The sequence below is a fragment of the Mustelus asterias genome, chromosome 9, assembly GCF_964213995.1.
Source record: "Mustelus asterias chromosome 9, sMusAst1.hap1.1, whole genome shotgun sequence".
Lineage (NCBI taxonomy): Eukaryota > Metazoa > Chordata > Chondrichthyes > Carcharhiniformes > Triakidae > Mustelus > Mustelus asterias.
Genome location: NC_135809.1, coordinates 38,796,243 through 38,819,589, shown reverse-complemented (window position 1 = coordinate 38,819,589; position 23,347 = coordinate 38,796,243). Strand labels below are relative to the sequence as shown.

At 45.3% G+C, this 23,347-nt stretch overlaps 1 protein-coding gene across 6 annotated transcripts in view; it reads right to left on the bottom strand.

The window, feature by feature from the left end:
• slc23a4 (solute carrier family 23 member 4) overlaps positions 1-23,347 on the bottom strand; it is a 67,643-nt gene that overhangs the window by 39,495 nt on the left and 4,801 nt on the right. For 3 of the 6 annotated variants that reach the window (XM_078220034.1, XM_078220035.1, XM_078220033.1), the window contains exons 2-5: positions 9,846-10,155; positions 6,766-6,912; positions 4,429-4,586; positions 2,687-2,846 (exon numbers count right to left, since the gene is read on the bottom strand). In XM_078220034.1, the coding sequence (XP_078076160.1) occupies positions 2,687-2,846; positions 4,429-4,586; positions 6,766-6,912; positions 9,846-9,893 (513 nt within the window). In that variant the 5' untranslated portion in view covers positions 9,894-10,155. Of the gene's footprint in view, positions 1-2,686; positions 2,847-4,428; positions 4,587-4,672; positions 4,892-6,765; positions 6,913-8,221; positions 8,291-9,845; positions 10,156-23,347 lie in introns of those variants that run through there. The other 3 variants (XM_078220037.1, XM_078220036.1, XM_078220038.1) reach the window with 3 other exon arrangements.

Here is a 23,347-nt window from a genome sequence, read left to right as displayed (position 1 = left end):
TATTGGGGCGGCACGGTGGCACAGTGGTTAGCACTGCTGCCTCACAGGGACCCGGGTTCAATTCCCAACTTGTGTCACAGTCTGTGTGGAGTTTGCACATTCTCTCCGTATCTGCATGGATTTCCTCCGGGTGCTCCGGTTTCCTCCCACAGTCCGAAAGAGGTGCTGGTTAGATGCATTGCCATACTAAATTCTTCCTCGGTGTACCTGAACAGGCGCTGGAGTGTGGCAACATGGGGATTTTCACCGTACCTTCATTGAGCCTACTTGTGACACTAATAAAATAAACTTAAAAATATTGATCCCTTAATCAAAATTATAAATAGAGTATCTGGGCATTATTACATTGTCGTTTATGGGACCTTACTGTGCACAAATTAACTACTACATTTTCTTTATTAAATCAATGACTATAGTTCAAAAAGTACTTCACTTGCTGTAAGGCTCTAAAAGGCATCGGAGGGGGGTCATTAAAAGAATGATATAAATGTAAATCTTACTTTATATATTAACTGCAAAAATGGAATGGGAAACATACTTTCTGCTACACTTCATATTGCCAGCTGAGAGTGGAAAGAAGCAACATAAAACAAATCACACTCAGCAGGACTGGGAAAGACATAAATGAGACAACCCATCATGCTTAATAGTCATTGTCAAAATATAATGGACAATAAGTAACCATTTTCACAAGGGATGATTCATGGGTAAATGAATGGCATTTGGGTTGGGCCACTGTGTAAGATAAAAGAACAGAATGTTTTTCTAATCAGTCACAAATTCTTCCTCTTCCCTATCAACGTCACAGATTCACAGAGCACATAAGGATTTGACCATCAGGCAGGATTTTCCACGCATCCCATGGTACGTTTCACAGAGGCAGCTCGCCATTGGCCGGCGGCGCTATCAATGGGGTTTCCCAATCTATAACACCCCACTTGCCACCAGAAAAACCCCAGCTGGGTTTTGCTGTTGGTGGGACGGGAAGACCCCACCGGCGAGAACAGCCGGAAAATTCCGGCCATTGTGCCTAATTCTTTGAAAGAGTACAAAATAAAACTAAAGTTCTTCTAATATTTTTCTGAAATACAGTGGAACCCTGATTTTACGCATTTTCCCTACTAATCCCCCTAACATACACATCTTGAGATACTAAGGGACAATTGAGCTTGGCCAATCCACCTAACCTGCACATTTTTGGAGTGTGGGAGGAAACCCACACAGATACAAAGAGAACATGCAAACTCTACACAGATAGTCACCCAAGGCTGGAATCGAATCTGGGTTCCTGGTGCCGTGAGAAAGCAGTGCTAACCACTGTGCCACTCTGGGGTCTGTTGATAGCCTGTTCAGAATTCTCTGAAGGAAGGGTCTTTTGGTGGTCATGGGATGTTATAACTTATTGAAATGGGGAGATGTAAACCCATTGGAAGCTGGTGATGACTGTGGACAGTTTCCTTTGAAGATTGTAATTCTGTGGAGGGTGTGTCATAGTGTGTGTGCATATATAATATATATGTGCCATCGGTTTATTGGTCACGTTAAAAAAAAGGGTTGTTATTCTTTAGTTTAGAGTTTTAGTTGATTACCAAGTAACGTTTCGTTGATTTTGCTTTTATCTTGTTTGTTACAGCAAAAATCTTAAAACTTGAATCTTGTAATTCCTTTAAGTTGGTCACTGGGAATTCAAATATCTTTTTAAAAAGTTATTGATAACTAGGAGGATAATAACATCATTCGTTGAGTGAAGTTAATGTTCTATTAGAAGCTAAGACCTACCAGGAAGAAGGTCAAATTCCTTTCAATACACTATCAAATAGTCAAATACACTATGTGTAACCCCCACAACTTGCCTGGACTTGCAAAATCTCACTAGCTGTCCTGTCTGGAGACAATACACATCTCTAACTTGTGCTTAATGCTCTCTCCACTCACATTGTCTGTACCTTTAAGACTTGATTAGCTGTATTAGCATTGATTAGCTTGATTAGCATTCCAATCATTATTCTGTAAATTGAGTTTGTGTCTCTGTATGCCCTGTTTGTGAGCACAACTCCCACTCCACCTGACGGAGGGGCAGTGCTTCGAAAGCTAGTGGCATTTGCTACCAAATAAACCTGTTGGACTTTAACCTGGTGTTGTTAGACTCCTTACTGTGTTTACCCCAGTCCAACGCCGGCATCTCCACATCACAAATTCCTTATACAGAGAACCCTTGCTGCAACCCTTGGGGTGGCACGGTAGCACAGTGGTTAGCACTGTTGCTTCACAGCTCCAGGGACCTGGGTTTGATTCCTGGCTCGGGTCACTGTCTGTGCGGAGTTTGCATGTTCTCCCCGTGTCTGCGTGGGTTTCCTCCAGGTGCTCCGGTTTCCTCCCACAGTCCAAAGATGTGCAGGTTAGGTTGATTGGCCAAGCTAAATTGCCCCTTAGTGTCCCGGGATGCGTAGGTTAGAGGGATTAGCGGATAAAATATGTAGGGATAGGGCCTGGGTGGGATTATTGTCGGTGCAGACTCGATGGGCCGAATGGCCTCTTTCTGCACTGTAGGGTTTCTAAAGAGAAATTTTTCAGCTCATCAGTCTGGACTAGAAGTCAAGCCCAGGCCCGAGAGGTGAGTGGTCACTAATCCACTGTGCCTGCCAATCTCCTGAAAAATAGGTTTCTGTTTTTAGTAATAAAATACCTCTCGTATGCGTGTCTGCCAAACTTCATGAAAGATAGGATCACTGGTGTTGACTAGTGTCTTGTTGTGTGTCCATTCTGGACATTTATACTGGGGCAAAGATAGCATTGCCAAAGTAGGAGTTAGGAAAGTAAATGTCCCTCCTTGAAGAATTGGCAACCTGAAACAAACATAGCAAACTGGTCAATTCTCCTTGTTACAGCAGTGGCTATAAATGTATACAATTTTTGGTGAAGTTAATTTCATACAAGGATCTGAAATATTTTGATCTCAGCATAAATATTGGTATTGGTTCTTAGGCGACAGCTACTGCTGACCCCACCAGACTATCTGGGAATCTGGGAGATCCCCTTTTTATATACAGTTAGCAAGTGCCCACCCAAACTGGTGTGGATACAAATTTCAAAATCAATGTCAAAGAATACATTTCCCAAACTCAAGTTTATTTTTTTTCATTCATTTGTGGGACATGGGTGTCGCTGGCTGGCCAGCATTTATTGCCCATCCCTAGTTGCTCAAGGGCAGTTGAGAGTCAACCACATTGCTGCGGTTCTGGGGTCACATGTAGGCCAGACCAGATAAGGACAGTAGATCCTTCTCTGAACCAGATGGGTTTTCCCGACAATCAACAATGGTCATCAGTAGATTCTTAATTCCAGACATTGTTTATTGAATTCAAATTCCACCAGCTGCTATGGTGGGATTCGAACCCAGGTCCCCAGAACATTAGCTGAGTTTCTGGATTAATAGTCTAGCGATAATATCACTAGGCATCGCCTCCCTAATCCTCTAATCAAGCATTCCTACTTCTATTTCAGTGCAAATTAGACTTACAGTAACCAGTCTCCTATCACCAATAGATTGGGCTTGGTCCAACTGTGGGTTGGATCCAACCTTGCTGGTACTGTACCTTATGATTGACTGGAAATGACTGACATTAATACTGAGAGCCATGAGAGGAAATATTGACTATATCAACACTAATGGAAAAAAAATGCTAAATTGCTTGGCATTGTATATTGTAAATGTGTTCACAACCAATCTTGACTTGAGGCAGGAATGGGATTAAGCCATTTGGCCTGTTTCACAATTCTGTGAGATGTTTATTAACTCCACCTACCCACCTTGGCTCTGTATCCCATTCTACCTTTGTTGAGCGGAATCCCTTCAATCTCAGATTTTAAATGAAGAATTGAGCCAGTAGCTACTCCTTTTTGTGGCAGACAGTTCCATTATTTTGTCACTCTTTAGATGAAATCATGTTTCCTAACTTCACTACTCAAAACCTGGTTCTAATTTTTAGAATATGTCCCTACTCCGAGGCTCATTTTCCAATGCTAATAGATTTTCTCCACCTTGTCCTTTAATGACTTGGAAACATTTATCATATTGCCTCTTAACCATTTACATTCCGGGAAATACAGCCCTGGTTTGTGTCATCTCTCCTTGTAACCTAAACCTTGGGGTATCATTCTAGTAAACCTATGCTTCCAAAGACAATACACATATCCAAGATTTTCAGAACAGAGTTCTCTATTCAGGTTTGTATTGATGTAGCATAACTTATTATCTTTTTGCATTCCAGATTCTCTAAGATATTAAGGCTAACATTCCAATGCATTGACAGTCTAAGGCAGAATGGCACTCTGCCATATTTTATGGAAACTGTGGTTAAAAATTAGATAAAGATTAGTTTTGATTGTTTAGCACAGGTTGAAGATCACATGACGTTGCTGTCTTACCTGACCCCAAAAAGAACTTGAAGTAGTGTGCACATTCCTGACACAAAGAACATGGTGCTGATAAGGTAGCCTTGGGTGACGTGATCATGTTGTAAGCACAGCTCCCGTGACAGAAGGAGAGGGATGGCCACAGTACCACCCAAAGCGGTCAAAAAATGCTGGGAAAAATGACATTGCAATAGAATTTAATCAGAGGCAAAATATTATCGAATCTGGAAATAGAAACAGAACATTAATACTCAACAAATCAGGAAGCATCTATGGAGAGAACAGTTAAGGTTTCAAGTCAATGATCTTCCGTCCGAACTCAAGAAAGTTCAAGATGTAACGAGGTTGAAGCAAGTGTAGAGGCTGGGAAATGGGGAGGGCTAGTGGGAGGAAAGAACAAAAGGGAAAGTCCATGATAGGGTGTAAGGTAGGAGATTAAATGACAAAAGGGATGGTGGGGAAAGGCAGAAGAAAGTGGTATTGCAGCAAGCAATGAAACTAAAAAATGGTTCTCGAGGAGGTGTAACTGGGAAAGCAAAATCATCATTGACAGTTGCTAACAAAGAATGTAAAACAGGCTTGTTCATGGGGCAGCACGGTAGCACAGTGGTTAGCACTGCTGCTTCACAGCTCCAGGGTCCCGGGTTCGGTTCCCGGCTCGGGTCACTGTCTGTGTGGAGTTTGCACATTCTCCTCGTGTCTGCGTGGGTTTCCTCCGGGTGCTCCGGTTTCCTCCCACAGTCCAAAGATGTGCAGGTTAGGTTGATTGGCCAGGTTAAAAATTGCCCCTTGGAGTCCTGAGATGCGTAGGTTGGAGGGATTGGTGGGTAAATATGTGGGGGTAGGGCCTGGGTGGGATTGTGGTCGGTGCGGACTTGATGGCCTCCTTCTGCACTGTAGGGTTTCTATGATTTCTATGTCTTCCTCTAAAATGACTAATGAAGGGCAAAATATTGTCTCTCTCCTTCTTTAATTAGTATTGCTCATAAAATTTACAAGGCAAACCTTTATTTCCTCCATTTGTCATTGGACATTGTAAAATGTCACGGCATCATTTGTGGAGATACCATTCTTATTTTCATCTGCCCCCTTCTCCGACATGCCAACACAACCAGAGGGAATTTAGCCTTGGTAACTGTTCCTTATCCACTATCTACTAACCATTAATGTAAAGGTGGAGAATTTCCATCGAGTTCTACGAATGTCCAACAACAGCTTCCATGAAAGATTGGCGGAAAACTTGGAGAAACAGTTATTCCTGGTATTTTTGCAGTTTCCACTAAACCTCTGCCTAAGCGTGAGATTATGAGGAGTCTCACAGAAAATCTGGACATGTGTGTTTAAATATTAAGTGAGAGGAGGATAGATTTGGCCATTGGGGGCTGTGTGATTGAACAGCCAGCTGATATTGTCTCTCCTTTGTATAATCTTTCTTTCTCCCTCTTTATTCTTTTCTCTCTGTTTTATACTATTTCAGAGTTTCGCCATGGTCTTACGTACCTCATTGAATTGAGGCTAGCATTTCAGTGTGATACTGAGGGGTGGGTGCATTGTTTGCGAATGTTTAAATGGATCTAAAATAATTAGTGGCATTACTCAAAAAGCAGACATTGACTTAGCAACAGAAACAGCAAAAACATTAGCTGATCATTACCCAACATGCTTTTTCTTGGATTTAGCTTTGCATAAATTAGGTTGCCATGTTTACCTCTGCAACAAGGAATTCATTCATTGCGAAGTAATTTGTGGCAGTCTTTTTTGACTTTGTTCTTGGGATGTGGGCATCTCTGGCAATACTGCTACTTATTGTTAACCCCGAGGAGCTCTTGGAAAGCTGGTGCTGAACTGCCTTCTTCAGCCCCCTTGCAGACAGTCTGGTGTCAGTACACCCATAGTGCTGTCAGGGAGGAAGTTCCAGGACTTTGAACCAGCAACAATGATGGAACGGTGATGGAAGCCCAAGTCAGGATGGTGCATGACCAGAGGGGAACTTGGGGGTGATGGTTTTTCCATGCACCTGGTGCTTTTGTCAAGGGTGGCAGAGGTAGTGGGCGTGATCTTGCCAGCTGTTCACACCACAGTCCCGCTGCAGTGAGTTCAGAGAACTTGGCGTCCAGCCAAATCTCGGTTTACTGCGGCGGGATGGGAAAATCCCGCTGTCATAAGCGGCCATAAGATTCCCGCCCATGGATTTGGGGGAGCTGCTGACAGGAAGGCCTTGACAAGTCGCTGCAGTATATCCTACCGATGGTACACATGCACCCCAGTCACAATAAGCCTGACGATATGGAAGGTAAAATAGGTTTTCCCAATGGTACAGCTCTCGTATTGTCTCCCTCTGTTTCTTACCTGAGTGCCAAGAAATAGGCACAAATACCAGGGAGGAACATCAGTGACATAGTATGCCATTTTGTTCATGTTCTCCTTGGGTGAAGAAAGCTTCTGGTCCTCCATGTTATCTGGTGTGCTGGTGGAATGACTGCCTCCATCTTCATTCTAAAGAAGAACTCAAAATGAATACTCCTGCAGAACAAACTCAAATTATTTTAAAAGTTCTCAGCATTACAGCTACTTGCCTCACACCCTTTTTAACCAGGATTTAAGCTTTCACCATTTATCAGAAAACTGACCACAATCCCACCCAGTACCTATACCCATAACCCTACTTATTTACCCAACTAACCTCCTGACACTAAAGGACAATTTAGCAATCAACATAACTAGCACATCTTTGGACTGTGGGAGGAAAACAGAGCACCCAGAGGAAATCCACACACACAGGGAGAATGTGCAAGCTCCACGCAGACAGTGACCCAAACCGGGAATTGAACCTGGGTCCCTGGTGCTATGAGGCAGCAGTGCTAACCACTGTGCCACCGTGATGCCCCAAATTTGGAATAATATAGTAAACTCATTTCTGGGAATGTCCCTCACCCGATTTTCTACCCTCCTTTGCTGAAGGTGATGATCCACACTGGGACATAGTTTCACAGCATCACCTGTCCATAGTATCTTGCCTAGGAAGGCACATGCTTATGCTTGAATCTCGGCAATCAGTGTGTTTGGGCTTTACATGGTAGTGAGCAGCACAGGCCCATTCCTTCCTCGCACTGCACACACACTCTTTCTGGCGCAAGCCAGCAATTATCAGTAGGAATTATCAGTAGTCCTGCCATTTTTTACCACTTGCAGCCAGTGACAATGAAGCCAACCCCGGCATCCCTACGATGCCCTGGCTGAAGTCATGAAACTCAGTATTGCAGGAGGTTGCCTAATCTCAATGATTAAAATAAAATCAAAACAAAGATGGAGATACTCAGGCAGCATCTGTGGAGAGAAATGGAGGGCGGTGTTTTCACCCTGTGTACAGAGGGCTGGCTGAGGTGGGAGAAGCAGCATGTAGCTTTCCAGCTGAACTGCGAAGTTTCTCTCCAGATTCTCTGGCACTTTGTGCACAAAAATATCTGGGGCGTGGTTTTCCCCGTCACACTGCCAGGACAGGACCTGATAAAGCCGGCAACAAGGTGTCATTGTTAAAGAGATCTGGGTTAAAATAATGCTCTCCCCTCCCCCACATCAAGCACTGGGGCAACCACCCCCTTCTCCACCCACACACACGCACACACATGCACCAGGGCAATGCCCCCCTCCCCACCTCTCATACCAGCACTGGGGCAACCCTCTACCCCCTCCCTACACATAAGGGGAACCCCCCAAAAAGGAGCCCCCCAGTGCCCACCCTTGGCACTGGGAATCTTGTTACAGCAACAGCGAGGGGCAGGAAAATCAGAGAAAAAGATCTCACCGCCAAGATTCTCGATTCCGGGGTCTCGAGAGATTTTCCGCCGGCATCGTCATTTTCTCCCCTGGTGAATGCTGGCAGAAATCACCCCCTCCCCCCGTCCGAGTGAATGTTTCAGCTCAAGATGAGCATTCATCAGAATCCTGTGTTCTGAGGAAATATCATCTGAACCTGAAGCAACACCGTTTCTCTCCACAGACACTGACTGACTGCTGAGTTCTTCAGCTTTTGTTTTCCAGATTCTCAGCACCTGAAATATTTTGATTTAGAATGACTGAGCAAAACCTGGAACTCTGAAGGAGCTGAAAGAAAATATAACGAGGAGATAGTCTGCAGCATAAAGCAACATAGGAGCTGCTATCTGATAAAATGTAGGACACAACACAGAACACTTTGTAAACAGAAACTTGAGACATGACACGATCTACAGAACAATTAGCTCTTTGATCAACTCAACAATTACAAAACAAATGTCCTGTGATAGGTAAACCTTCACCAGACATTCAACTAAGGAGGGAAAACAATCTCCTCTTGTCTGCCTGCCAACATTAAGCAGGCCTATGACTCGATGGCTGACATGTGAATGAGGTCCTCGTGGCTGGATTCAGCTAAGAATATCCACCACTTTAATTTGGAAATTTATTAGGATTAAGATGGATCAAAGGATTGTACATACCAGGAAACCTTCCTGCTTTCTTAGCCATGCTTAGCATATAGGGATGATGTGGAGATGCCGGCGTTGGACTGGGGTAAACACAGTAAGAAGTCTCACAACACCAGGTTAAAGTCCAACAGGTTTATTTGGTAGCACAAGCCACTCGCTTTTGGAGCGCTGCTCCTTCATCAGGTGAGTGGGATTTCAGTTCACAAACAGGGCAAATAAAGACACAAACTCAATTTACAAAGTAATGGTGGAATGACTCGCATTCCAACCATTATTTTGTAAATTGAGTTGTGTCTTTATATGCTCTGTTTGTGAATCGAACTCCCACTCACCTGATGAAGGAGCAGTGCTCCGAAAGCTAGTGGCTTGTGCTACCAAATAAACCTGTTGGACTTTAACCTGGTGTTGTGAGACTTCTTACAGTAGCATATAGGGGGCAAGGTCACTGAGAAAGAGTTGAGGACAAAATACTTTTGAATGTATGGATTCTCGCACTAACATCAGTTAAAGTCACCAGTCGGCTTACATTTACACTGCAATGAAGTTACTGTGAAAATCCCCTAGTTGCCACACTCCGTCGAATGTTCGGGTACACTGAGGGAGAATTTAGCGTGGCCAATGCACCTAACCAACACGTCCTTTGGACTGCGGGAGGAAACCGAGCACCCGGAATAAGCCCATACATACACGGGGCGAATATGCAGACTCCACACAGTGACCCAAGCCAGGAATTGAATCCAAGTCCCTGGAGCTATGAGGCAGCAGTGCTAACCACTATGGCACCGTACCGCCCATCGAAGGAAAGTTGAAGGAATAACCCTGACGACTAGAAAATAAATTAAACTTAAGCACGAATGAGCCATAATTACATATTACATCGCTTAGCACACAGATTTTTGTTACATTTTGCATTAGCAATATGAAAAAACAAACTCATTTTCTCAGAAGACAATTGATACTTACTGTATATCCATAATTATCTAGCCCGTTCACTTCCTTCTCTGAAGACATATCAATTCAGACCAGGCTGTGCAATCGAATATGTCCAAAACAATTCTAGCAGAACATGCAGCAATCCCAGGTAATCTCACGGAGTCACATAGGGCTGGACTAAAATTTCTGTGATAATGCTTCTTTTTAAAAAAAATATTATTCCACGTCAGGAATTATCTGCTTAGAAAAAGATTGCTCTCGATAGTCCTCCGGGTAAAGATGATCATTGCTGTGAGAGTGTAGAAAAGCGTGAGGACCGACTAAAATTCACAGTAATAACCTGGAAAGCACAACCCAAACACAGCAAATGAATATTGACTGTAGAGTCTGATTAAACATTGAATCCCACTGATTTGAACAGAGCTGCAGTTCATGAACTACCAGCTCACTGTAATAGATTAAATAAGCAACGTAACGACATGTAGCCACTCCCAGTTATCATATCACAAAATACAAAAGAAATGCCTGCTGTATATTATTACAATCATAAAGTTAACTGCTACACAGAACACAGCAAATGTGAATCTTGGTAGAAATGCAAATGGAGAAGGTCAGAGAAAATCGAAGATTTTCAACATTGGTGGAAATGAAAGTTTTCCTGTTTAGTTAACATCCAGCGAATCCACAACATCGATTCTACACCTGAGAAAACTTACGTGCTGAAAACCTATCCCAATATATCAGGGATGTAGACTCAGGCATGAAATTTGTACACTACCCTTGCTGTTACCCCCATTCCTGCTAATGCCCTTGCTGAACACCTCCCTCCTTCTGGCCGTGCATCTATGAAACTCAAGCACCCCAACAAGCAGTTTCACTATATCATCTGGACAAATGATGATGAAATTGTGCTCAGAAGCCGTATCTGGAGTAAATTTGCACACATCACACGGACATTCATACATTACTTTGTTAACCTCCTTAGGCTTTGAAACACGAGTCATTCTGACTGAAACATCATTATTTCACTGCAAAGTGATTCGGTATCAAGTCAGAGAGAAGTTGGCTCGGTGCAAACAGATGTTACATTCAAACAGGAAAATCATAACTTAATGGTTCCTCTACATAAATGGTTCAGGAGCAGCAGAAGAGTGACTTACTTTGCGTCTTGCAAATATCCTGTTCTTATCATTGATCTCAAGAGACTGATTGCAAAACCAGATGGTTGCTTTTCTCTAAATTGTTCCCTCCACAGAGCTGTGAGAAATGTGCAGCATCTTATTTTAGCGAGAGTTAAGTTTTGTGTTTGTGTAGGTGCTTCAGGATGTGAAGAATCTAATAGATACAGTGCTATCATACCCAATGATCAGTCTTCCATTGTTCAATCAATACTGAGACCCAGGAGGCAGCGTAGATGCAGATCCACTCTCTTGAAGCTATCTTCTCTCCAGATGTTATCTCATGCTATGTTTTGAACCAGTCCCTTCAGATGCTTGATGTTGATGGCAGGACCTGACTGCCTGTGGTGAACCATCGTTGGTTCCCACTGGACAGTACTGAGCCAGGGTCTGGCCAGTACTACAAGGATGTACATATGTTACTGTTGGGTTGTGCTACTTGTTGCTGTTGGGGTTAGGGTGGGGTTGTTACACCTTTGTACTGTAGTGTTGTGGTACATCCCAGTCGGGCTCCGCCTCCTGGGAGAGGTATAAAAGTCCCTGCTCTGGCTGGGACCCCTTCAGTCTGGGATCGTGTATATAATTATTGGCTGCTTCATTACAGTAAATAAAAGCCTTTATTTCCCGAGCATCTAGCCTCGTGTTTGATAACGCGCATCAATTTTATTTACTGTTGTTAAACTCTCATCGAAGAAAAAAAAAGAGTATGGAGCAGATCCTGAAGCCTGAACGCCTTACACTAGATCCACGTGCGGTGGGCGCCTCTAACACCTTCGACCACTGGCTGAAGTGCTTCGAAGACTACCTGGCAGCCTCCGCAGCGGTCACCACAGACGATGACAGACTCCGGGTCCTCCATGCGAGGGTAAGCGACACCGTCTACCTTGCGATCCGTGCGGCCACCGATTATACTAAGGCCCTCGAGCTTCTGAAGAAGCGTTATATCAAACCGCCCAATGAAATACACGCTCGTTACCTCTTAGCCACTCGACGACGGCAGTCTGGCGAAACGATGGAGGAATATGCGAATGAGCTCCTACAGCTAGCCAGGGGCTGTAACTGCAAAGCTGTGTCGGCTGAGCAGAGCATGAACGACCTCGCCCGAGATGCGTTTGTGGCGGGAGTCCGATCGTCGTACATTCGACTTAAACTATTGGAGAAAGGTAACCTTGACCTTACCCAGGCAATCGAGCTGGCGGAGATGCTGGAGACGGCCTCCAAAAGCTTAGTATTGTATCCGGAAGACCACGTGGAGACAACGTGGCAGGAGCAGTCGCCAATCCCTCCTCGTCCCTCGGGTTCGAAATGCTGCGTAATGGCGTGCTCACACTCGGGCCAGATGACGGCAGCAGCTCCGGGCGGCCCGCGGTGTTACTTCTGTGGGGGAATGAAGCATACTCGGCAACGGTGTCCTGCTAAGGCTGTGTTGTTCTCTGCCTGCGGTAAGAAAGGGCACTATTCAAAAGTGTGCCGATCTAAATCTAGAAACGGCAGTGCGGCCTGCGATTCTTCAGAGCTCGGCTCTTCGTCGTCGAAATCATCGAGGGGTTTGTCCACGTGCGAGACCAGGACGACGCCATTACGGTCGACGGAGTCGGAGGTGTGTGACCACCAGGGGTCGCTGAGTTTGGCGCCATCACCCACGTGTGACTTATGGGAGCGGCCATGTTGGTTGGCACCGACCGCGAACGACCAGCAGGGGTCCTCCTCATCGATTTCAGCTGCCTGCAGTGGCGCTCATGAACCAACGGTGGCGTCGATCATCCTGGACCAGGCCAAGCCTCATAGACTTGACAAATCTATGATGAACATCCAGGTAAATGACCACGTGATTTATTGTCTGTTTGACAGCGGGAGCACTGAGAGCTTTATCCACCCAGACACTGTGAAGCGGTGTGGACTCCGGATTCAACCTGCCAAACAGACAATCTCTATGGCATCGAGGTCCCGGTCTGTCTCTGTGCTAGGGAGTTGCGTGGTAACTTTGACGGTGCAAGGCACAGTTTACGAGCGTTTCAAGCTCCTAGTGTTGCCGTACCTTTGCGCGCCAATACTTCTCGGACTAAACTTCATGGTCCACTTGAGGAGTGTAACCCTACAGTACAGTGGGCCACTCCCTTCACTGGCAGTGGGAGAACAGCAGCAGCCTCCAAATTGCCCCGCCTGTAGCCTCTCGACGCTGAAGATCACCACACCCTCCCTGTTCCAGAATCTTGTGCCAGGCTGCAAGCCCATCGCGACTAAAAGTAGGCGTTACAGCGCTGAGGATCGGATCTTCATTAGATCTGAAGTTCAGCGGCTCCTCAAAGAAAGGATCATACAACCCAGTGCTAGTCCGTGGAGGGCGCAGGTCATGGTGGTCAAGAGCGGGAACAAACCCCGGATGGTCATTGACTATAGACAGACCATTAATCGATATACGCAGCTGGATGCGTATCCTCTCCCGCGCATATCTGATATGGTTAATCAGATTGCGCAGTACCGGGTGTTCTCCACCATAGACCTCAAATCTGCCTACCACCAACTCCCCATTCGCCCAGAGGACTGACAATACACGGCTTTTGAGGCGGATGGTCGCTCGTATCACTTTCTCAGGGTTCCCTTTGGTGTCACCAATGGGGTCTCGGTCTTCCAGCGTGCTATGGACCGAATGGTGGACCAGAACGGGGTGCGGGCTACCTTCCCGTACCTGGATAATGTCACCACCTGCGGCCATGACCAGCAGGACCACGACACGAATCTCCTGAATTTCCTATGCACTGCATCTCGCCTGAATTTGACCTACAACAGGGAGAAGTGTGTGTTTCGTACGTGCCGTTTAGCCATCCTAGGATACGTGGTGGAAAACGGGGTCATTGGCCCTGATCCAGACCGTATGCGCCCCCTTTCTGAACTTCCCTTGCCTGCTAGTGCAAAAGCACTGAGAAGATGCTTAGGCTTCTTCTCTTATTATGCCCAGTGGGTTCCCAATTACGCGGACAAAGCCCGTCCGCTCATTAAGTCCACGTCTTTTCCCCTAACGCCAGAGGCCCAATTGGCCTTCGATAAATTAAAAGCCGACATCGCGAAAGCTACGATGCACGCTGTTGACGAGTCCATCCCCTTTCAGGTGGAGAGCGATGCATCTGATTTCGCCCTGGCCGCCACACTTAACCAGGCGGGCAGGCCCGTCGCATTTTTTTCCCGCACCCTCCAAGGCCCCGAAATCCGGCATTCAGCGGTGGAAAAGGAGGCCCAGGCCATTGTGGAGGCCATCAGGCACTGGCGCCATTACTTGGCGGGAAAACGGTTCACCCTGATCACGGACCAGCGGTCCGTGGCGTTCATGTTTAATAACATGCAGAGGGGCAAGATCAAGAACGACAAGATCTTGCGGTGGAGAATTGAACTCTCCACCTATAACTACGACATCATGTACCGTCCAGGGAAACTCAATGAGCCCTCGGATGCCCTCTCGCGTGGAACATGCGCCAGTATACAGGAGGACCGTTTGCAGGCTCTCCATAATGACCTATGCCATCCTGGGGTCACTCGGCTCTACCACTTTATAAAAGCCCGCAATCTGCCCTACTCGGTGGAGGACGTCAGGTCCATAACAAGAAGCTGTCGGGTATGCGCGGAATGCAAACCGCACTTTTACCGACCTGACCGGGCACAATTAGTCAAGGCCACTCGTCCCTTCGAGAGACTGAGTGTCGATTTTAAGGGCCCCCTTCCCTCAACAGATCGGAATGTGTACTTCCTCAATATCATTGACGAGTACTCTCGGTTCCCTTTTGTTGTTCCCTGCTCTGATACATCCGCTGCCACGGTTATCAAAGCATTCCGTGATCTCTTTACCCTGTTCGGGTACCCCGGCTACATCCATAGCGACAGGGGCTCGTCGTTCATGAGCGATGACTTGAGGCAATTCCTGCTCTCATACGGGATTGCCTCTAGTAGGACCACGAGCTACAACCCTAGGGGTAACGGACAGGTGGAACGTGAGAATGCTACAGTCTGGAAGGCTGTCTTACTGGCGTTGAAGTCAAAAAGTCTTCCAGTCTCCCGTTGGCAAGAGGTGCTCCCTGATGCGCTCCATTCTATTCGCTCCCTCCTGTGTACGGCAACCAATGCTACTCCCCATGAGAGGATGTTTTCATTCCCTCGGAAGTCTTCCTCGGAGACCTCATTACCGTCTTGGTTGACGTACTCAGGACCCGTCCTCCTGCGGCGACATGTAAGGGCCCGCAAGTCCGACCCGTTGGTCGAACAGGTCCATCTCCTCCACACCAACCCTCAGTATGCCTATGTGGCATACCCTGACGGGCGAGAGGACACGGTCTCGATCCGAGACCTGGCGCCAGCAGGGGACGTAGCAACCCCTGTCGCTCCCATACCCCCTGTTACAAACCCCTTAACTCTTGTTCCTCCCCCGGACACGGCGCGGGCAGCATCGGAACCATTGCTTAACCCTTTTACTCCCGTGTACAGCTTGCCTGAGTCCAGAGGATGGTCGCCACTGCAGGGCGTGTCAGGACCCCATGGACTACCGTCACCTCAGGGTCAACCGGCCTGTGAATCCGTGGAAGAACAGCTGGACGCCGCCTTGGGGAGAACGCCACCGCAAGTGCCTACTCCGGTGTCACCGCCGGTATTGAGGAGGTCACAACGACGGTACGGTCCCCCTGACTGTCTGAACTTATAGGCTGATGACACTTTATTCTGTTTTTTTGTACCCCGCCGGCCTTTGTTCTCAAAGGAGGGGTGAATGTGGTGAACCATCGTTGGTTCCCACTGGATAGTACTGAGCCAGGGTCTGGCCAGTACTACAAGGATGTACATATGTTACTGTTGGGTTGTGCTACTTGTTGCTGTTGGAGTTAGGGTGGGGTTGTTACACCTTTGTACTGTAGTGTTGTGGTACATCCCAGTCGGGCTCCGTCTCCTGGGAGAAATATAAAAGTCCCTGCTCTGGCTGGGACCCCTTCAGTCTGGGATTGTGTATATAATTATTGGCTGCTTCATTACAGTAAATAAAAGCCTTTGTTTCCCGAGCATCTAGCCTCGTGTTTGATAACGCGCATCACTGCCCACTCACCTTCAGTGGTGATAGAGCTTGTCGAAGAGTTCTCTCTGAACTTAGAAGCCCTGTGATACCACAGTGCAGCCAAAGACCAGTGGTGCCCCTGGTCCTCTCGAACAGCTTTAGGATAATTTTAAGAACAGCATAGAAAGGTACTGGGGTATTTTGAATAAAAAGAAACACTGTAAAAAATATAAGAACCACTTTTAAAATCCAGTATTTTGAAGAAAGTCTGTTCCTTGTTTTATGCTTTGGACTGGATTATTGGAAACAACCTGCAACAGGGAACAAAGTTCCTTCTACATCTCTTTACTGAACCATTGCCTTCACATACAGGCCTCTCCTGTTACATATCTGGGAAGCAGTGAGATCTGGGTGGTCTGGTGGAAAGGTATCTTCTTGTTCTCCTTCTCCTTTAGTGTAACCTTAACCTGTGCATTTCCTGTCCTCCTGTTCATGTTCTGCTTCTCTATCTTGAGGATATTTGTGGGATTGTCCCCAGTGAACTCAAGCTAAAAGGTCCGCAATAGAAGGTGGGGACACAAAAGTTTTCACTGCTTGAAACTGCTGAAAAGTAGCTTCCTTTCTTAAGTTTCATTGCCGAGGTTTTTCCAATTACTTCAGTCAAAACTGATGTTGGAAGGTGTGTGGACAGTCTTAGTTGTGAACTCATCCAAATGATGGTTTGATAGGTGGTGGAGATAATGCACTCCTCGCTTCGACAAGTTGAACTGAAATCAGGTGCAATGTTGGTGTAAATGTAGCATTTGTGGGATGAAATTGTGAATGACAGTAGTACAATATCGACCAAAGCAAATCAGCAGCCTATTTCACACTATAACTGAACTTTGTTTCTTTTCCTGTAAGTATGATGCCAAGTTTCTTCAAGTGTCAGAGCTGAAATGAGATTGAGAACGTGCATCGGAGGCTGTTGTTGACAAAGATCTCAGCTGAGCGACCATGTTGGCTGAAGGTATTGGCTAAAGTGTTCGCATTGCATCATCCTTGCTCTGGAGGAACAGCTAACCATGGAGACTGTCGCAGACTTCACTGAGCTCTGTCTAATTGTTGTAGACAAGTTTATCGTCTAGGCTGCTGTTGGAGGATCTACCAACAAGTCCATTTGTACAATCAACGCTTTCTATCACTTTAAACATTGTGAGTTGTGCCAACATTGCAACCATATCAACACTGAAACTTTTGTCTTTTAAAAGGCTAGTAAACCAGTCTTTTTAAAAACTTATTCTCATTCAGAAAGTTATTTTTATGGTTAGAAGAGATGGAATGATATTATCAATGTCATTGGTCACCAGCCAAAAAGATACATTGGAATTGTGGCCATGTTCTGGATGTAATGCTGCTGGCATTGATCTCCTCTGCCATGTTCTGCAGCTACTGCCTAGTCACCTATCTTAAGACCCTTCATCCTCCCCCCCGGCCATCCTAACAGAGAGAACATCTCGCTTTAGGGGACCACCTTTACAAGCTCCTGTGCAGCATCAACAACCTGGAATTTTTCAAATCTGCACATCAGTTGTTATTGTCCAGTGGCCAAAGTGCACCTTCCTATCTAAATGATGTCAGTGACTCATATTAAGTGATGGATAGTGTGAATAGCACCTTCAGTTCACTCATCACGTGTCAATTAGGTACGAGGATCAATTTCTCAACTCAATATCAGCCAGGGGATTGGGTCTTTGCGACTGCTACCCCAGCCTCCGAAACAAGCCAATTTATCCTCAAAGGTGTTAACATTTCCCAAATGTTTAATTCAAATTATTACTGTTTTCATTTGTTCAAGGGATATAGGCTTCACTGGCTAGGCCAGCATTTATTGCCCACCCCTAATTGCCCTTGAGCAGATGGCGGTGAGCTGCCTTCTTGAATCACTGCTGTCTCTGAGGTGTAGGTACACCCACAGTGCTCTTAGAGAGGGAATTCCAGGATTTTGACCCAGTGACAGTGAAGGAATTGCAATATATTTCCAAGTCAGAGTGGCGAGTGGCTTGGAGGGAACTTCCAGATGGTGGTGTTCCCAAGTATCTGCTGCTCTTGTTTAAGACGCTGTCTCAAGAATAAAAAGAGAAAATGATGGAAAAACTCTGCAGGTCTGGCAGCATCTATGGAGCGAGAAACAGAATTAAAGTTTCAAGTCTGTCTGACTTCTTATTTTAGTGCTGTCTAAGGAGCCTCGGTGAGTTCCTGCAGTGCATTATATAGATGGTACACACTGCTGCTACTGTGTGTTGGTAGTGGAGGGAGTGAATGCTTGTGGATGAGGTGCCAATCAAGAGGGCTGCTTTATCCTGGATGGTGTCAAGCTCCTTCAGTGTTGTTGGAGCTGCACCCATCCAAGCAAGTGGGGAGTATTCCATCACACTCCTGAATTGTACCTTGTAGATGGTGGACAGACTTTGAGGAGTCAGGAGGTGAGTTACTGGCTGCAGGATTCCTGGCCACTAACCTGCTCTGCAGCCACAGTATTTATATGGCAGGGTCAGTTCAGTTTCTGGTCAATGATAACCCCCAAGATGTTGATAGTGAGGGATTCAGTGATGGTAATGTCATTGAATGTCAAGGAGTGATGGTTAGATTCTCTCTTGTTGGAGATGGTCATTGCCTGGCACTTGTGTGTTGCGAATGGTTACTTGGCATTTGCCAGCATTATGTTGGGATTGAGAGTTAATATTACAGAAAGGAAGGTAGGTGCCCATCACTTTTGAATTGGTTTATCAATGTAATTTCATGCCTGTTTTCCAGGCAATTAAGTAAACTGTTCAGTAATTGAAAATACAAGTTGTTGGGCCTGATTGTCCGACCTCGCCCATTGCTGGGATTCTCCAGTCCCGCTGCAGTGAATGAAGATTTAATGCCAAATTCTCCATTCTCGCTGGCAGTGACGGTGGGACGTGAACAACCGGAGAATTTCAGCCGTTGATATTGATCCAGGGAATTAATTCTCCTGTTTTCAGGGTTAGTATCCACATCAACAGAAAAACAAGAGCCACTCAGATGCCCTTCTCCCTCAGTCTATCTACTCAGCCCCCCTTCAAACCATGTGCCTTGGCAGTGCCAATGGTTCATTGCCCCCAGCACCTTGGCACTGACATCCTTGGATCCTGAGGAGGGGTCTGAGGGGGAACGGGGACTGATTGGGGGGGGGTTCAGCAAGTGGGGTGTCTGTGGGGGAAGAGGGCATGAGTGGGGGGGTCTGGTGAGGGGGGGTGGCGGAGGGATCTGAGCGGCAGTCGGGTTGGATCATCCTCATGCCTGAGTGGTGTTGGGCGTGGGGGACCCATGATTTGAATGGCGGTGGTGGTGGGGGAAGGATAACCCCTTTTATCTGAGGGGTTGATGGTGCTCTCCTGGATCCATGAGAGTTCAGTAGCCCATGTCCCCGCTTGTGATTAGCAACACCAAAGCCTGCTGGTGCCATTCCTACTGGGGGTGGTGAGGAGGGGGGATGGCTCAGGTGCATGGTCGGAGGGAGCGGCTGGTGAATGGGCCGTTAAACCCATTAATTGTAATACCATTAGCAGGTTTTCATAATCATCAGGTGAATCCTGATTTTCTTGACGTCTGTCGGGAGTCCCAAGTTTTGACCGTCGCCCCATTCAGAGGGGCATCAGGATTCCCATGGGTCCTCTGACGAGGCTGAAGAATCACACCCTTAGACTTTCCTCTTCACCTGCTAGTCTACTCAGCTGAGTTGTTCTAACTGTCATATATTCTTCATGTGATACTTGCTCAGATCATCTACAAAGCTGTGGGATGTAAATGTTCCTCACAGCAAGAATCGGGTAGGAGGCTTTGCTGGGACAATAATTTCTCATGTTCCTGTGGCAGGAAGATCTTCACCGCTGGGCCTTGTTAACCCACTGGTGGCAAGTCTGCATGTTCAAAGGACGGGGAAAAGCTGAAAGTAGGCTGTCCGACTGTCGTCAGCTTAAATCTGAGGACTGGATTCCTGCTGCATCTTATGGTTTGGGAGGAGAGGGGATCTGGGACAAAGGAGGTCTAAACTTTTCATGTGAGCCTTGAATGAACATCCCTGCTTCTCCAGGTGTCACAAGATAACTAACCTGGAATGGGCTTTTGTGCTTTCAATCCTCCTGTGATAGGCCACCCCCTGGTGGAAAACCCTCCTGGTTAGGCCAGAGGGACAAATTATGTCCAAATGTAGGGTTGCGGTTACAATCAGATCAGGCATGGTCTTATTGAATGGCAGAGCAGGCTGAAGGGACCTATTCCTGCTCCTAATTTTATGTCCATGTGTATGTATGTTCATACACCACTGAATATTTAAATAGCAACTCAATCAGCTTCACCAAACTTGCTGAAGTGCTGGTAAAACTAGGAAAGTGCAAGAAAGTGCAGCATATATTCACCTGCTTGATTTTAACTGTTTCCTTGCCTGGTGTCTGTTGGGTGAGTACAGTTGGAATCTATCCTTATATATTCAGTACATTGTTACCTTGCATTGTACACAAGAGGTTAAAAAGTGTATAAAAATTCCTGCATCAGACAAGCATTAGAGCAATAATTACTCGCAAATAAAAGTACATTTGCTGTATTTATTGTCCACTTTATTGAAGGAAAAAGCTTAGTTTGTATCTTTGGTCCTGATTTGTTGCTAAGTTCTAGTGGCCCCTATGCACAGGAAGCAAGCTGAAAAAGTTATAACGCAAGTCAGATGTACTGAGCACGTGCATGTACATACATAAGAACATTCATTCGCAATCTGCTAACTGAGTCAGCTGAGAGGAAGATTTATTTAATTAAGATGGAGATAAAGAGCACACAATCAATTATCTTACATCTAATATTTCCTTCTAGTCTATTTTTGAATTTGGCTTTCAATGTCTCAATTCCATTTCGTTGAAATTTTCCAAACAAAATGCAGCATTTGTTTTTTGTTTCATGACTGAATTCTGCTTTACGCATTACAACTGATGTCTGTATTTTCCAGTAAATCAATAGTAACTCCATTCATGGAGCAACTCCAGAGTTACGGTTGTTCATTTAATGTCTAAGCATTAAGAAATTTCTTTCACATTCAGGAAGGCATTGTTGCTATTAAGAGAAATTTAACTTTTAGTCTGACAGCAAACCAGATGGAGATTATCTCAAAATGAGTTTTTTTTGCAATATTTCAACTGAATGTCATTGAAATAATCATAATGGCAAGTTTAAATCTATGCCAATGTTAGAAATAACATTGGGCCTCAATACTAACTACCCAATAATGTGTAAGGAAAGGGTTAAAATGAACAAAGTCGGAAATGCAATGCCAATCTATCACATAGACAAATGGGTCATTCACATACCTAGGAGTCTTATTTAAATTTTACAGTTGCTGCAATGGGTTTCTCATGGACAGGGAAACCCAGCACTGACAATGTGTTGGGAACAGTTTAAATCACGGGTAGATAGTTTTCTGATCGATAAGGGAATTAGGGGATATGGGGAGCAGGCGGGTAAGTGGAACTGATTCGTTTAAGATCAGCCATGATCTTGTTGAATGGCGGGGCAGGCTCGAAGGGCCAGATGGCCTACTCCTGCTCCTATTTCTTATGTTCTTATGAACTGCCAGCTCCATAAGGTCAGTGCCTTTTTCAGCACTCCTTGTGGGCCAACAGGAGTAGGAGCTCTCCTCCTGGCACCACACATAAACTGTCCCATATTGAAAATGTGGAGGTGGCAATGGTGACTTGAAGCTTTACACTGAAGATTGAGAGATGTGGGTGTTGTATCTTGCAGCAGTGTAGCAGGAGCCTGAGCTGTCCTGGGCTATCATATTGTGGGTTGGGTCAGCCTTTGTAAGAGCAACTCCATTCACAATGTGCTTTAACTAATCCAGCTGCTGCCCATCCAATTTACTGAGGATACAGCACCATGGTTGCTTTTCATCCAACTGTTCATCCATCTGGAACAGAGAAGCAAAAATGGGACCACTGCAAAAGCTGTGTAAGGCAAACACAAACAATCTCCAAGCTAGAAAATGCATTTCTGACACATTAATCAGAAAAACACAAAAATCCTAATCACCTTCATTGGCAGAGGGAGGTGCCCCTTTATACTTTCCTGTAGATCATGTGGCTCGATTTCTGATGCAGCCCCACACAGTTACAATGAAATAGTTGGACCCTAAATAAATGATTTAGCTAATGGGATTAAGGTTGGAGTTTGAGAACTTTTCAGACAAAAGCTATAATGAAAAGGATAAAAAAACAATTTGGAGCAATAGATTTCCACTCTGAAATCCCAACAGATCCGAGGTGTGGGTATATCTTTAGCACTCGCCCTAATGTGTAAATGACCCCATTCCTGGTTTTGGGATGAGGTAAATGAGGGGGCAGAGTAGTGGGTGAAAGTTTCATTCCTCCAATGGTATCTCTGGTATTTCAATTCTTTTTGAGTTTCCGTAGCTAAAATGTTAATGCATTTTTTTTTTACAGCTGATCTAAGTCGAGATATTGAAAATGGACTTGTCTTAGCTGCAATCAAACCAATTATCAAAATATTTTTGTTGGTAGATGTGAGAAATGCACAGTACCCAAAGAATAATGCAAGATAATTGCTAAGTAACGCAACAGCTATAATAACACTCAACTTTTATCAACAGTTTAAAGGTAATTTTCACTAGTGGCAAACTAACAAAACATACTTAATGTGAAAAAGGAAAAGATTGTAATTAGGAAAGTTTGTGATTAATTTCCTTGCATGCATTCCAGTGTGTATTATTTTTATCCACGTATTAACCCAGTTATCCTCTGGCATGTTGAAACTGGACAATATAACGTCCTTGAGATTTAAATGGGTCATTCACTACATAATCTAGCATGCGTACATTAAACATTTGCGAGTGTTTGTTCCCATTCAGACTCTTAACTCACGTTTCAGGGAGGTAGAACTTTTTTTATTAATTAGCAAATTGGCGCAGGTGGCATGGTGGCACAGTGGTTAGCACTGCTGCCTCACAGTGCCAGGGATGCAGGTTCGATTCCCGGCTTGGGTCATTGTCTGTTTGCACATTCTCCCTGTGTCTGCATGGGTTTCCTCTGGGTGCTCCGGTTTTGTCTCACAGTCCAAAAGATGTGTAGGTTACGTGAATTGGCCATGCTAAATTCTCCATCAATGTACCCGAACAGGTGCCGAAGTGTGGCGACTAGGGGATTTTCACAGTAACTTCATTGCAGTGTTAAAGTAAGCCTACTTGTGACTATTAAATAAACTTTTAACAAATTGATGGCAAAATAAGGAGGCAAAAATGCTCCTACATCCACGAT